The following is a 14688-nucleotide window of genomic DNA, read 5'->3' as shown; positions in this document are numbered from 1 at the left end:
ACATTCTATGAACAAGCCCAACTGACCTTTGCTGATGCAAATAATGTCAGGGGTGCCAGGAGCAACACCCCAGAGGGGCAAGGGGAAGCCTCAGGGGTGCTGGAATGTCCTGGCTTGTGGTGGTGATGTTGGCTGCTCAGATGTGTGCTCTCAGCCTCCTCCACCCTGCCACCCGAGGCCTCCCTTTCCCTCCTCCACCCTGCCACCCGAGGCCTCCCTTTCCCTCCTCCACCCTGCCACCCGAGGCCTCCCTTTCCCTCCTCCACCCTGCCACCCCAGGCCTCCCTTTCCCTCCTCCACCCTTGCTCCTATTCCCCACTCTGGGCCCCACTCCCCCTAGCCCCCCCCAAGCACCTCCCCCCGAGAGTCCCCGTCTTCTGACTCCGAGGATGACTCCTGGACACTGGAGGAGGGGCGTGAGCGGCCATGCCGGGGGGATGCAGACGGTGTCTTAGATTCCTCATCGCTGTCACCTCCAGGTACCTGCAGCTTGGCTGAGGATACAGGGCATATGACACTGGAAAGGGCCAGCCACCTGTGCCCCTCCCCAAGGGTCTCCACGGTGTGGGCAGGGACAGCCCTGGCCCTAGGTCACCACCCCTACAACCCCCTCACCCAGGACCTCGTTCCATGCTAGCCTCTCACCTTGTGTGATCTTGACCGACACCATCTCCGTGATTTGTGAGGTCAGCTTCTGCAGAAACTCCTCCGTGCCCACCTCAGCCAGGGACAGGTGACCATGGGCTTCAGCCACCAGGGGCTCTCCTGGTGGTCAGACCCTAGCTCAGCCTGCATGCACTCCAGGCAAGCCTGAGCACTCCCAGCAGGTCCACCCTGAGCTCAGGGTGCAGATGAGATGGGCATACAAAGGCCTGGGGCTATGCTACCAGAAGCTAAGAGGCTGACCAGGATAAGAGGTCTCAATGGCTCACAGGTGTTTGAGCCAAGATATGATGGAAGAGCTACAAATGCAGGGAAATAGGGCCCAGGAGAGAGGCAATGGGCGGTCAGGAGATAGTGGGCAGTCAGGACAGCAGGTGGTCAGCATGGCTGCAGAGTGCTAGGCCAGGGCAGCTGAGAGCCAAGCTGGGTAGAGGCCAGCATGGGGAAGGAACCTGAAGACACTAGAGCCCCCAGTGGGGATTGTGCCTCTTCCACTGGGGGCTCCAACTTGGCGGCTAGTCTGGGAAGAGGTTCAGGAGAGGCAGGGGCACAGGGAGGGCAGGATCTGGACACTGAAGGTGGGTGTCAGGGCCCAGATTTCTGGCCCAAAGGTTCCGGGGATGGGGATGGTGAGCCTCAGCGGCTGAGGTCAAGGGTGAATGGGGGCTGCTGCTGGAGGGGGAGGAGCAGTGGTTGAGGTGTGTGTCATCCAAGAAGTGACCCAAACACGAGTAACGGGCACATTGCTTTGTCTTCTCTACTTCTGTGCAGACTCAATATTTTCCATACAAAAGGTTAAAAATACACCAAGGTTCCAGAATGCCCTGTGCAGGTGCTCAGGAATGGGTTGGACATAAGGAGGCCCTCACCTAAGCTCTTACACAGCAGTCACCTGTCCCGCTCCCAGGCATCTACCCAGCTGGCAGGGCAGGAGAGCTGAGCCTAAGGCTGGCTGGGCCCAAAGTCAGCTCAGATTCAGGCCCACAGGGGACGCCTGGAAAGCCCCAGACCACAGCTGGGGTCAGGCAGCCCCCTCCACACCCCGTCCTAAAGTAGGAGTCAGCCTCTCGCACCGCCCCCTGCCCCTGACCCAGCCATACCTTTCTTCCCGGCACGGTCAGGGACACCCGCAGGTTCCGGCATCTGTTCGGAGACGGCTTGGGTTCTAAAGCGGAGGGGGTGTCCTGAGGGCCTGAGGTGGACCCACTGCCCATACCCTTGGCTGGGACCTTCTGACAGAAACAGAGTCTGAAGGCAGTAGGCTAAATGCCACAGTCAGGTCCTGGAGAGCCCTCATTTTACAATGGGAAACTGAGGCACAGAGGGATGAGGCCTGGTTCAAGATACACAACTTGCCAGGGGCAGAGCCAGGCTGCAGTCCAGGATGGGGCACCCAGCCCAGCAGCAGTGCTGTCCCCTCCCAAGACCAGGACCCCCAAGCCACCTCCCGTTAGCTCTGGCCTAGCCCCTCACTCACCCCTGAAGAAAGGTGGAGATGAGGGCCTCCTTCACTTTAGCTGTATCCCCCACTGACCTTGTCTCCTTCGGCACTGTAAGGATAAGTGACCACTAAGATGACACCCAGCCCACTGAGATGATTCTGGACGGAACCTCTGCCTAGGATGTCTGGGCCACCCCCACCTAGGGGCCTTGACCTGTGCGTCCAGAACCCTGAAAACAGCTGTGCCTGGCACGCCACCCCAGCCCACCTGTGGTAAGGACAGGGACTGGTCACACTTGATGAACCAGCCCCACAGGGGGCTGAGCAGAGCCAGGAAGAGATTGCTTGTGGTGGCACGGGGTCTCGGCCTGCTGATTGGAGCCCACAGGGCAGGAGTGGGAGATGGTCCCTGGGGCCCATGCTTAGGGAAGAGTCTGGGCAGGGACCCAGAGAGGGGGTGCAAGTCCCCATAGGTGCCAACTCCCTCCCATCCCCCACTGGCCACCCACGCCCACTCACAGCCGGAGACGTGCAGGCTGGCAGAGCAGAGAGCCTGGCCAGCAGTGTTGGATGCAATGCAGGTGTAGGTGCCCTGGTGCTGTCGGCCTACGTCCAGCAGGACTAGGCTGTGCTGCTGGGCCGAGCTGGCCACTGTGTAGCCCTGTGTACCCTGGCCAATCCACAGCACCCGCTCCATATCTTCCCGCAACCAATGCACAGCTGGGGCTGGGAGACCTGGGGGAGGAATGGACAGTGGATGGTCAACCCCACACTGAGAAAGGGATTCTGGGGGGGTATCTCTGATCCTCTTTGGGGTGTCCTGCATGGAAAGGGAGTTGCTCTGAGTCCCTGGTGGGTTTCGAGTAGGGATCAAGTCTCACGAGGGATGCTGAGTGGGGAAGGGCAAGATGCCCTACCTTCGACCTTCACAGAGAACGTGATGTTGGAGCCCTTCTTCACCTTCTTGGAGGTGAACTTCTCCAGGAATCGGGGTGGCACCAGCTGTTGCTGCACATCTGGGGAGACACAGAAGGCTGCTAATGACAAGTTCAAGGCCACAGCCCCATGTGATGGGTGAGCTATACCCCTCTTCCCAGGTCCAGGCCCCCACCCACCTGGGAGGCTGTCCCTGCAGCCTGTGCCCAGCGTTCCTCCTTCCTTCCACCTGATGGGCACCCTCACACCTCCCTTTGCCCTCCCTTTACCCATCTAGACTTGGCGTACCTGCTGGCTTCTCTTCTGGGTCATCGGGACCTGAAAGAGGCAGGGAAGTCAGACCTGAAGAAGGACAGTGCCTCCTGTGTGGGCCCGGGGGCCTGCTCAAAGGGTGGGGGTCCCGAACACCTTCCTACTCTTACACCTGCACCTTCTGGAATCTAGGCAGGCAGGTGTCTGCCCTCTTACTACACTTCTGCACGTGAAGTGAAGACCGTGGGCCCAATCTCATGCCTGCTGTAGGGGGCGTGTAGGCAGATGTCAGCCCCCAGCACTGACCTCGGACTAGCAGCCGAGCAGACGAGTAGGCGGCACCCACAGTATTGCTAATGTAGGCTGAGTACTGGCCGGCATCCTCCCTTGTGACGGAGAGGATCTCCAGGGTATGCAGCGTCTTCTTGTTCACCATGCGGATGTGTGCAGAAGCAGCCAAGGGCTGCCCATCTTTGAACCAGTACAGGCGGCACACCGGGTAGCCTGAACCACAAGGGGAATGGTCAGCACAGGGCCACTGCCAAGTGGGCACGGTGCCCTCCACCTGGCTCAGGGAGGGAATCCCTGGAGACCCCTTGGGCCACAGCCAGACCTCTGCTGGCTGGAGCACCACCTGGCCCGCCAGCCCTATCCCCCTCACCTTTCACCTTGAGCTGGAATTTGGCTAGGCGTGTGCCAGGGGCCACCTGGAGGTCTTTCAGCTCCTCCAGTACCTGGGGCAGTAGTCCCTCCTCTGATGTAGACTCTGCACCCTCCTGCTCGCGGCTGGCAGAGAACAGAGGGGGGGCAGCATGATGCAAACAGGTGAGGGGTCCAGGACAGGAGGAGTGGGGTTGGCCTGGGATGGCTTCTGAGGTCTCCTACTAGCATGCTGGACAGAGACCATGTGGCCTAGGTGAAGCCTCCAGGACTGGGATTCTGTTGGTGTATAGCATGGCCACCCCCCACTGCAGGGCTGGGGACAGCCAGCCTATTGGGCACTACCAGCCCCTGCATGGCCCCACCTGGACAGGAAGCCTTGGGCGCTGAAGTAGGATGACGTCTCTGTGGCGTCCGCAGCAGTATCATAGTCAGTGCTGGTCACTGGGGATGGAGGGAGAAGCTGGAGCCAGGCCTGTGCCCCTTCTGTCTGGGCACGACCCCACTCCAGAGGCTGCCTGGTTCTCACTGAACAGCTGTCCCTGGGAGTCACTTATTCTCCTGAGTCATAACTCATGGGGACACAGCTACCCTGTGACACCTCCCTATCCCCAGGCTGTTACCAGGTCAAATCCCAGGCCTGTAACTAACTATAAGACCCAACAAATTGTAAACTCAAGGATACTCTGTGCTTCATAAATGGCAGGCAAGGGCAGTGACAGCATCATCCAATTCCATCCCATTAGGAGACAGGAGATGATGTATCTGGTCCTCAGTTGGGAGCTCCATTTGTAACCATAATGGTGTAACAGGGACTAGATTTGCCCTCTGCTATGGATTAGATGTTTGCGTGCCTCCAAAAGTCATATGTTGAAACCTAACCCCCAAAGTGATGGTATTGGGAGGAAGTAGCTTTCATGAGGGTGGGGCTATTAGTAATGGGGTTAGTGCCCTTATGAAAGGGACCTCACAATATTACTTCCACCATGGGAGGACACAGCAATGAGGGGCTTCCTGTGACTTGGAAAAACCCAACTGTGCTAGCACCTCCATTTTGAACTTCCAGCCTCCAAAACGAAGAACTATATTCCCACCATTCATAAGCCACTTAGTCTACGGGACTTTGTTAAAGCAGCATGAACTAAGACACCCTCCCAGCTGAAACTATCAAAATAAACAAACAGAGGACATGAAACAGTGGTTGTGATGCTGCAATTTATAGTAAGTAATATATATTCAGTTTTGTACGATTCCTGGCACAGAGCTGCTAAAACCCTTGGAGTTTCCTTCAAATTCATAAGCCCCTGTGAACCACACCTGAGTTTATGTTAATGAGGGGATTTTTGGAAAGCCCCTAAGGATGGGGGCTGCCAGGAAAACCAACCATGTGATTAGAAGGTTGGAAGTTTCAGTCCATTGAGAGAGGGAAGAGGGACTAGAGATGGAATCAACTGTGCCTGTAACGAAGCCTCCATGAACATCCTAAAGGATGGGTGTCGGAGAGCTTCCCAGTTGTTGGACATGTGGAAATGCAGGAAGAGTGGCGGGCTCAGAGAACATGGAAGTCCCTCGCCCCTTCCCTACACCTGGCCCTGTGCATCTCTCCCATCTGGATGTTCCCGAGTTACATTCTCTATGATAAGCGGGTGAATGTTCCTCTGAGTTCTGTGAGCCACTCTAGCGAATTAATGGAACCCAAGGAGGTGGCTGTGAGAACCTCTGATACATAGCTGGTCAGTTAGAAGCACAGGTGACAGCCTGGACCTATCAATAGTATCTGAAAGGGGAGCAGTCCGATGGGACTGAACCCTTAACCTGTGGGGTATGATGCTATCTCAGGTAGTTAATGTCAGAACTAAGTTAAATTGAAGGACACCCACCTGGTGTGGGAGAATTTCTTGTTGTGGGAAAAATCTACACACCATGGGACTGGGTACAGAATCACCAGAATGGTTTCCAAGTCATCAAGCATTAAGCAGATAAGGACACTGATCCCTTACAGAGAGGAAAAAAAAGATGATCCCTGTGATTGCCCCATCTTTCCGCTTTCAGCTTCCAGGTCTGGAAGAGAAAACTGAGGCAGAATCAAGTAGACCCTGTGTTAAGGAAATGAAGGCAGCTATAGTCCACAGGACAGAAAACCAGAGAAGAGAGAGCTACTTAGAGAAAGTTCCTCCCTTGAGGATTCAGCAGAGCACCAATTAGCATGTGCATGTGAGGAAAGAACATGTGAGAGTCTCGAAGAAACCATTCTGGAGGGACACAAGGGCTGGGATGTTGCCTGTCTCCACAGTCAGACTGGTCAAAGGTCCGTCCTGAGTGAGCACTGCCTTGATCTCACCTAACGAATTATACACCCAGACTGAGAAGAACCAAACTGCTTCCAAGGAAGTCACTGTTTCCAGAGCAGCTCAAGGAGATCTTCAGGGACACACAACACCCAGCAGGGCAAAACTCACATCTGTCAGCACCCAATCAAAAGTCACCAGACATGCAAGGAGGTGGAAAAACAGGACCCACAATGTGAGAATAACCAATCAGAACCAACACAATGTTAGAACTGGCAGAGAAGAACATTAATGCAGGTATGAGAACTGTATTCCATGTAGAGACATAAAACATATAAAGAAGACTCAACTAGAAGTTCTGGAGATAAAAAATACAGTAGATGAGACTAACAACAGATTAAATACTAAGAAGAAAAGAACAGTGAATGTGTAGGCATAGCAATAGAAACATCCAAATGAAATGCACAGAGAAAAAAAGAGTTTTAAAAGCTTAAGAGCTTCAGTGAACTGCACTATGGCTTCAAGTGACTTGATCTACATGTCACTGAAGTTACCAAATGAGGGAGAAAAGAAAAATATTTGAAGAAATAATGACAAAAAAAAAATCTAAACAAAAACCCCCAAACTCTAAGAAGTTCAATTAACCACAAGCATATGGGGAACATAAAGAAAAGTGCACCAAAGAATTTCATAATCAAATTACTCAAAACCAGTGATAAAAGAAATCTTTAAAAGTATCCCGAGGACATATTTTCAGAAATTGAGAAACTGATTCTAAAATTCATTAGAAAATGCAAGACATCCAGATTGTTCAAAACAATCTTTAAAAAAAGCCCTGGCCAGTTGGCTCAGCAGTAGAGCGTCTGCCCCACGTGTGGAAGTCTCGGGTTTGATTCCTAGCCAGGGCACACAGGAGAAGTGCCCATCTGCTTCTCCACCCTTCCCCCTCTCCTTCCCCTCTCTCTCTTCCCCTCCTGCAGCCAAGGCTCCATTGAAGCAAAATTGGCCTCCACCTCAGGCGCTAGAATGGCTCTGATTGCAACAGAGCAATGCAACAGATGGGCAGAGGATCACCCCCTGGTGGGCTTGCCGGTGGATCCCGGTGGGATGCATGCGGGAATCTGTTTCTCTGTGTCCTCGCTTCTCACTTCAGAAAAATACAATAAATAAATAATTTTGAAGAAAAAAAAAACCCAAACTTGGAGGACATAGTATTACTTCTTCCTATATTTTAAAACTTACTACAAAGCTATAGTGTGCAATTCATGATGACAGACATTTCTATCAGTGAAATAAAACTAAATCAGAAATAAACCCATATGTTTAATGAAAATTAGTTTGGGCAAGAGTCCCAATATAATTTTATGGAGAAAAATAGTCTTTTCAACATGGTGCTGGAGCAACTGGATTTCCACATGAAAAATAATGAATTTGGGTCCTTACCTCATATCGCATACAAAATTAACTCAAAATAGATCAAAACCTAAATATAAGAGCTAGAGTTATAAGACTCTTAGGAGAAAGTATAAGTGTAAATCTTTATGACCTTGAATTAGGCAATGAGTTCTTAGACATGGCAACCAAAATATAAGCAATCAAAGAAAAAGTAGATAAACTGGACTTCATCAATGAAAAACTCATGCATAACTGAAAATTTAAAAATAAAACCCAAATTAAAAATGGGCAAAGGACGGGCACTGAGGACAGCTCCATGGCCTCTGCCTCAGGCACTAGAATGGCTTTCGTTGCAACAGGCCCCTCCAGAGGGGCCAAGCATCGCCCCCTGGTGGGCATGCCAGGTGGATCCGGGTCAGGCACATGCAGGAGTCTGTCTCTCTGCCTTCCCGCTTCTAACTTCAGAAAAATACAAAAAAAAAAAAAAATGGACAAAGGATTTAAATTTAAAAATGGACAAAGGATTTAAATAAATATTTTCCCAAAGAAGACATTATCAATGGTCAATAAGCATATGAAACATTATCCAAAGTTATTATCACTAGGAAAATGCAATCAAAATCACAATGAGATGCCAACCCACACTCCTTAGGATGGCTGTAATTAAGAAAATGAACATAACAAATGCTGGCCAGGATGTGAGGAAACTGGAATCCTCATACATTGCTACTGGCAGTGTGAAATGGTGCAGCTGTTGTGGAAGCTCCTCTACAAGTTAAAGATACAATTACCATATTATCTAGTAACTCCACTCCTAGCTACAAACCCAAGAAAACTGAAAACATATGTCCATACAAAAACTTGTACATGACTGTTCATTGCAGCATCATTCATAACAGCCAAAACAACCAATGGATAAATGTTATCCAATGAGTGGATGAGAAGTCCACACAAAATGGCATATTTTCAGCTGTAGAAAGGAATGAAATACTGATATATGTTACCAGAAACGTGCTCAGGGACAGAAGTCAGACACAAAGAGCACATATTGTATTATATCATTTATATGAAATGTCCAGAATAGGCAAATCCACAAAAAGAAAGCAGATTAGTGGTTTCCAATAGCTAAGGGAGGAGGCTAGAGAGAGACAGCTAATGGGTAGGGGTTTCCACTTGAAATAATAAAAATGTTCTGGAACTATAGGGAAGTGATGTTTGCACAATATTATGAATAGACCAAAAATCAATAAGCTATACATTTTTAAATAGTGAGTTTTATGGTGTGCATATATCTAAAAAATTTTAAATCCTAGTCGAAAAGACAAGTTATATACAGAAAAACAAAGACAAGAATACCACCGTATTTCTCATTGGAAAAAATGCAAGTTAATACACAATGGAACTACATCTTTAAAGTATGGAAAGAAAAAGATGTCCTAGCAAAAACATCTTTCAAAAACAAAATCAGGAGACACAAGATGGCGATGGAGTAGGTGGATGTACCAACTTCCACCTCCCAGAATCAAAGTGGATTACAACCTAATTTTAAGAACCATCATCTGGAAAAACCAACTTTGGACTAAACTTAGAGGACTCTTCAACCAAGGAACACTGAAGAAGCCACACTGAGACCAGTAGGAAAAGCAGAAACGCGGAGAGGGCTGCCCAGCTCCCCGGAGCCAACAGCAGCCAGGAGAGACTCGCGTGGCAGAAAGTGAGTTTAGAAGAGAGGAGAGGGTCCTGAGTGCCAGGAACAAAGCCCCAGCCTGCAGCCCCAGAGCCTAGAAGAGGCATATGGATGGTATTTAGCTGGAAACAAGTCAAGATACTGTTTGTGAGAAAGAGACTAATTTTTCAGACCCAGGATTCTTCTTAAAGGGACCGCGCAGAAAACCTCTCTCACAACCACTCACCCGGGGCTCCAGGGGGACGGGAGAGAGGAGAGTACTGGAGTAGCAGGAAGAGAGTGTAATCTAGGAAGCATAGGGAGAAACACTTTGAGGGACAGCCACCCTAACCCCTGGGTCGAGTCATTCTCCAAATCTGAAGTGAATATTTCCCCTGGAAACAGCAATACCAGCAAAGGGAAGCAGGAAACCAGCTAAACAAGCTCTCCTGCGGTACTTAGAGCAGAGTCGCTTGGAAGGAGGGAGCTTTCAGGACTACAGTAGTGAGTCTTAGGGTCTGAGCAGCAGCGCCCCCACCCACACGCTGAGGGCTCACCCGAGGGTGGGTGGCATTGGCGGCGGTGTCAGGATGTGGAAGCGCAGTTCCGTTGGCAAGGGCGGAAACAGGCTGGCCACAACTGAGCCCAGGTGTGAGCTCGGTCTTGCCCAGCTGGGGAGGAGGGGATGCACGAAAGTGGTCAAGTTCAGTTGCAGGCCACCTGCAATCCAGCCTGCGGGAGAAGGGCAGGAGCCCCAGAAGGGGCAAGACCCACCCTTGAGCAAGGGCACAGGAGCGTAGCCTTGCCCCACCCACAGAACCAAGGCTTGTGCCCTGATGCGGGAGCTGGCTCCTCCTGCAAGGGCAGGGTGAAAGCCTGGAATCAGGCGGAGACCCGCAGCTGAGCAAAGGTGCTCACCCCTGCCCTCACGGCCGAGCATAACCCCAAACATGGGGGTGGGGCAAAGGTCAAGGCCACCGAGGCTTGTACACCCAAGCACGTGATCACAGCCACTCCGTGAAGGAGAGGCAGAGTCCACAGCAACAGCCCCAGTGGGCCGGCACCGGCAACGCCCATACCCGAATGCCCTAGGCAGCAGCAGAGGGGGTGGCGGGCCTGCAAAATTCTCTAGGGAATACAGAGACCACACCCAGTGAACTCCAATGACCAAAACCTTCTTTTACATAGACAAAATGAGAAGGCAGAGAAATATAACACAAATGAATCAAGAGAAATCTTCAGAAAAGGACCTGAATGAGTCAGATATAACCAAATTACCAGATGCAGAGTTTAAAATAACAATTGTTAGGATGCTCAAAGATCTTAGAACAACCATAGATGATCATTACGAACACCTAAATAAAGAGACAGCAAATATAAAAAAGGACATTGAAATAATAAAAAAGAATCAGTCAGAAATGACAAATACAATATCAGAAATGAAGAACACAATGGAAGGATTGAGGCTGAGAATTGAATCAGCAAGTTAGAGGACAAGATAAATGAAGGCACTGAAGCAGAGCAGAAAAAAGAAAAGAGACTCAAAAGTCTGAGGAAACTCTTAAGAGAGCTCTGTGACAACATGAAGAGAAATAACATCCGCATCATAGGGGTTCCTGAAGAAGAGGAGAAAGAACAAGGGATAGAGACTTTGTTCAAACATATCATAGCTGAAAACTTCCCTAAATTAAGGCAGAAAAAATCTCACATGTTCAAGAAGCACAGAGAACTCCATTAAAGAGAAATCCAAAGAAATCTACACCAAGACACATAATAATTAAAATACCAAAGCTACGTGATAAAGAGAAAATATTAAAAGCTGCTAGAGAAAAAAGTCTATCACCTACAAAGGAGCCCCCATAAGGATGACTTCCAACTTTTCAACAGAAACACTTGAGGCCAGAAGGGAATGGCAAGAAATATTCAAAGTAATACAAGAAATATTCAAAGTAATGTTAAAAATGTATTGTATAATAAATATGTTTTTTCCGATGGCTTTAGGCGACCCCTGTGTTTTGGTCATTAGAACCCCACTGGGGTCACAACCCACAGGTTGAGAACCGCTGCTCTAGGCAAAGAGGGAAGATGAACCCTGAAAGATTGTAAATGTTTTTGATTGTGTTGCCTTGAAAGTCTTAATGTTTTTGTGTATCTCCTAAACAAATGTTGTAAGCTTGTGCCATGATGTCATGCTCTTCCCAGCCCATGTGTGATCAAGGGTATATAGCCAGCCCGAGATGTATTTGGCACACACGATTTGGGTCTGCAAATGCCCCGTGTCAGCCATATGAAGCCAGCATATTTAATAAATCTCCTCCATTAATAAAATCCTTCAAAACTAAAAAAAAAAAAAAAAAAATCAAAATAAAGACATTTCTTCAATTGGCTCAGTGGATAGAGCATCAACCTGGTGTATGGATGTCCCATGTCCCTGGTTTGACTCCTAGTCAGGGCACATACGAGAAGCGATTATTTGCTTCTCTCTTCCCACTCTCCCCCTCCCTCCTGCAGCCAGTGGCTTAATTGGTCCAAGCTTCGGCCCCGGGTGCTGAGGATAGCTCAGTTGGTCCTAGTGGTCAGCCTCAGGCACTAAAAATAGCTCAGTTGATTCAAGCATTGGCCCAAGAAAGGGGATGCTGGGTAGATCCCGCTGGGGGTGCATGTGAGACTCTGCCTATCTCCCTTCCTTTCACTTGAAAAAAAAATTTTTTTCCAAATATACAAATGCTGAAAGAATTCCAGCACACCCAAGTCTACAAAAAATGTGAGAAAATGTCCTTCAGGCAGAAAGAAAGTGACACCAGATGGAAATCTAGACCCACACAACAGATTGAAGAGCATGGATATAGAGGTACACAGGGAAATGTGTAAGCTCTTGTCTTAAGATAATCGACTTGTTATTATTGTGTTTTTAAATAGTCTTTTCCTTTTTCTTTTGCAAGAACTGTAGATTCACATACCATTCTGAGAAATAGTACAAAAATCCTATATACCCAAAGTTAACTTTTAACTATAAAAGGTGACATTGATCCATCCATCAACCTTGTTCAGGTTTTACATTTCACATGAACTCCATTGAATGTGTCTATGTGTTCATACAATAAAATGCAGTTTTATGACACTTGTTACAGTGTCAGTAACATGTTCCTTTTCCTTGTTTAGTAGCATTCCATAGAACACAGTTAACCCTAGGTCACTACCAGTTTTGGGCTGTTAGGAATAAAGCTACAATGAGCATTTAGGTACAGACTGTGTTAATAATTTGAGTTTTCATTTCTTGAATAAATGTTCAACAAAATGATTGCTGGGTCATATGATAGGTGCATGATTAGTTTTGTAAAAGTGTCCACACCATGTTCCAGAACAGCTGCACTGTTTTCCACTCCCACCAGCAATACACAGGGTCCCACTTCTCTACGTCCTCACCTGCATGTGGTACAGCCCCATTTATATGTTAGCCATCCAATTGCGTCTCTATGGGGCCCTGACTTGCATTTTCCTGTTGATTAACATGTGGAACACCTTCCACACACTTATTTGCCCTCCTTATGTCCTTTCCCACGAAATGTCTGCACATGCTCCTGTTCTAATTAGATTTTTAAATATTATATTTTTTCCTGATCAATGCTGAGCATTCTTTACATAGTTTAGATAATGTCCTTTACAAAATACATGACTTGCAGATATTTTCTCCCAGCCTATAGCATTTTCTTCCCCACACTGGTCTTTCTCACAGCAAAACTTTTTAACTGCAATAAAGTCCATTTTACTTTTTTTTTTTCTTTTACGGGTCAAGTACACAAAGGCCTTTCTTAGCTCTCCAGACTGAGGAATCTCTTCTGTTGTTTTTCTGAAGTTTTATATTTTATATTTAAGTATGCAATCCATTTTCAGTTAATTTTCATAGAGGGTCTAGGTCCCTTTTTTGTTATTTTTGTTCATAAATGTCCAAATTACTCCAGCGCCGTCTGTTGAAATTTTATCCTTCCTCCACTTGCTTTTACACTTTTCTCAAAAATCAGTTGGATATATTTGTAGGGATTGTGGCACCGTCTCTTCTGTGACGTTCCTCCATTCTAAGCTATCTAGGGGTCCTCCAGGAGTCACTGCTTTAATGACCTGTCACTTAGGAATTTCAAGGGATTTAGGAGCCGTGAATCCAGGAACCAGGGATGAAACCGGATATGCATTTTGTATTGCTCACAGTGCCATTTATCACACACCATTCCCTGAGACACCTCCAAACCTTCCTGGGTCCCTCCTCAGCCCTGATGCTTCTCAAGGAGTTAAGGCACCCACCCCCCACCCCAGGAGGTTCCCAGAGAGATCTCCATCAGCCACAAGACATTGAGGCTACAAAGCGGGACCATCATCCAGCCCAGCACCGCCCCCTCCCAGTCAGAAAGCCCCAAGCCACCCATTGTGGGCTGGCATACTAGTCTACCCACACTCACGGTCCACTCGGAGTTCAGCCTTTGTAGACGACACGCCCATGCTGTTCTCGGCCAGGCAACGGTAGACACCCATGTCTGCAGGCATCACAGCGGTGATGATGAGCTGGTGGCCTCCTTGCTGGTCATCACTGATCATGTAGTGGTCGTCTTCCTCCAGTACCCTCCCGTCTTTGAACCAACGCACGCTGGGCATGGGCTGGCCTGTCACTACGCAGTCGAAGCTCACAGGGTACCCGTCCAGCACCTCCTGATTCTGCAGCTCGGTCAGGAACACTGGGGCTAGGGAGTGCAAGTTAGCCCCAGCTACAGCAGGTCCACGTGTGTGACTTGTGTGGCCCCCACTCAAGTGAGTGCACTAACAAACCAGGCAGCTAGAGAGCACCTGTCTCCACTCACTGAGCTCCTCCCTCCTCCCATTCTCTAGGAGACTCCTCCCTTTGTCAGCCTGGTTCCCAAGCCACCCTGTGGACAGAGAGACAGCAGACGGGAAGCGGGAGGTGGGGTCAAGGCAGTGTGGTTGTAAACCTAGGGTTTGACCTTCACGCTCAGAACTGAAGAGAAAAAAATTCAAGACAGGACACTCCTTCGGTCACTTCTAGGGACATACAAGTAAACGGTGAGATGGCTTTTTTGATTTTTGTTGCCAAAGCCGGAAATGGGGCACAAACCATATTATATGGAACTCCACCTTTTATACAGAGTGTATTCAAACCCTCACGGAGAAAAAAAAAAATCATTCCCATAGCCAGTTCACAGATGAGAACACAGGCTCTGAGAGGCTAGCTAGTAACAGGCAGAGCTAGGGTGGACGAGACTGGGGCTCTTCCAAGCTCAGTGGATGGCATTTGCCAAGGGCCAGAAGCTGGAACCCAACCAACTCAACCTCTCAACTGACCCTGCTCACCCACCAGTCTTGCCCGTCCTCTCCCAACC

At 48.9% G+C, this 14688-nt stretch overlaps 1 protein-coding gene across 16 annotated transcripts in view; it reads right to left on the bottom strand.

Annotated features, from left to right (window-relative positions):
• OBSCN (obscurin, cytoskeletal calmodulin and titin-interacting RhoGEF) overlaps positions 1-14688 on the bottom strand; it is a 205629-nt gene that overhangs the window by 34019 nt on the left and 156922 nt on the right. For all 16 annotated transcript variants that reach the window (XM_066353036.1, XM_066353059.1, XM_066353053.1 and 13 more), the window contains 11 exons: positions 13756-14034; positions 4318-4396; positions 3954-4078; positions 3599-3796; positions 3329-3358; positions 3022-3120; positions 2624-2839; positions 2141-2213; positions 1764-1828; positions 646-765; positions 355-494 (listed from right to left, as the gene is read on the bottom strand). In XM_066353036.1, the coding sequence (XP_066209133.1) occupies positions 355-494; positions 646-765; positions 1764-1828; positions 2141-2213; positions 2624-2839; positions 3022-3120; positions 3329-3358; positions 3599-3796; positions 3954-4078; positions 4318-4396; positions 13756-14034 (1424 nt within the window). The remainder of the gene's footprint in view (positions 1-354; positions 495-645; positions 766-1763; positions 1829-2140; positions 2214-2623; positions 2840-3021; positions 3121-3328; positions 3359-3598; positions 3797-3953; positions 4079-4317; positions 4397-13755; positions 14035-14688) is intronic.

Source organism: Saccopteryx leptura, chromosome 1, assembly GCF_036850995.1.
Source record: "Saccopteryx leptura isolate mSacLep1 chromosome 1, mSacLep1_pri_phased_curated, whole genome shotgun sequence".
Lineage (NCBI taxonomy): Eukaryota > Metazoa > Chordata > Mammalia > Chiroptera > Emballonuridae > Saccopteryx > Saccopteryx leptura.
Note: the sequence above shows the minus strand (reverse complement) of the source record. Positions and strands in the feature narration are given on the sequence as shown.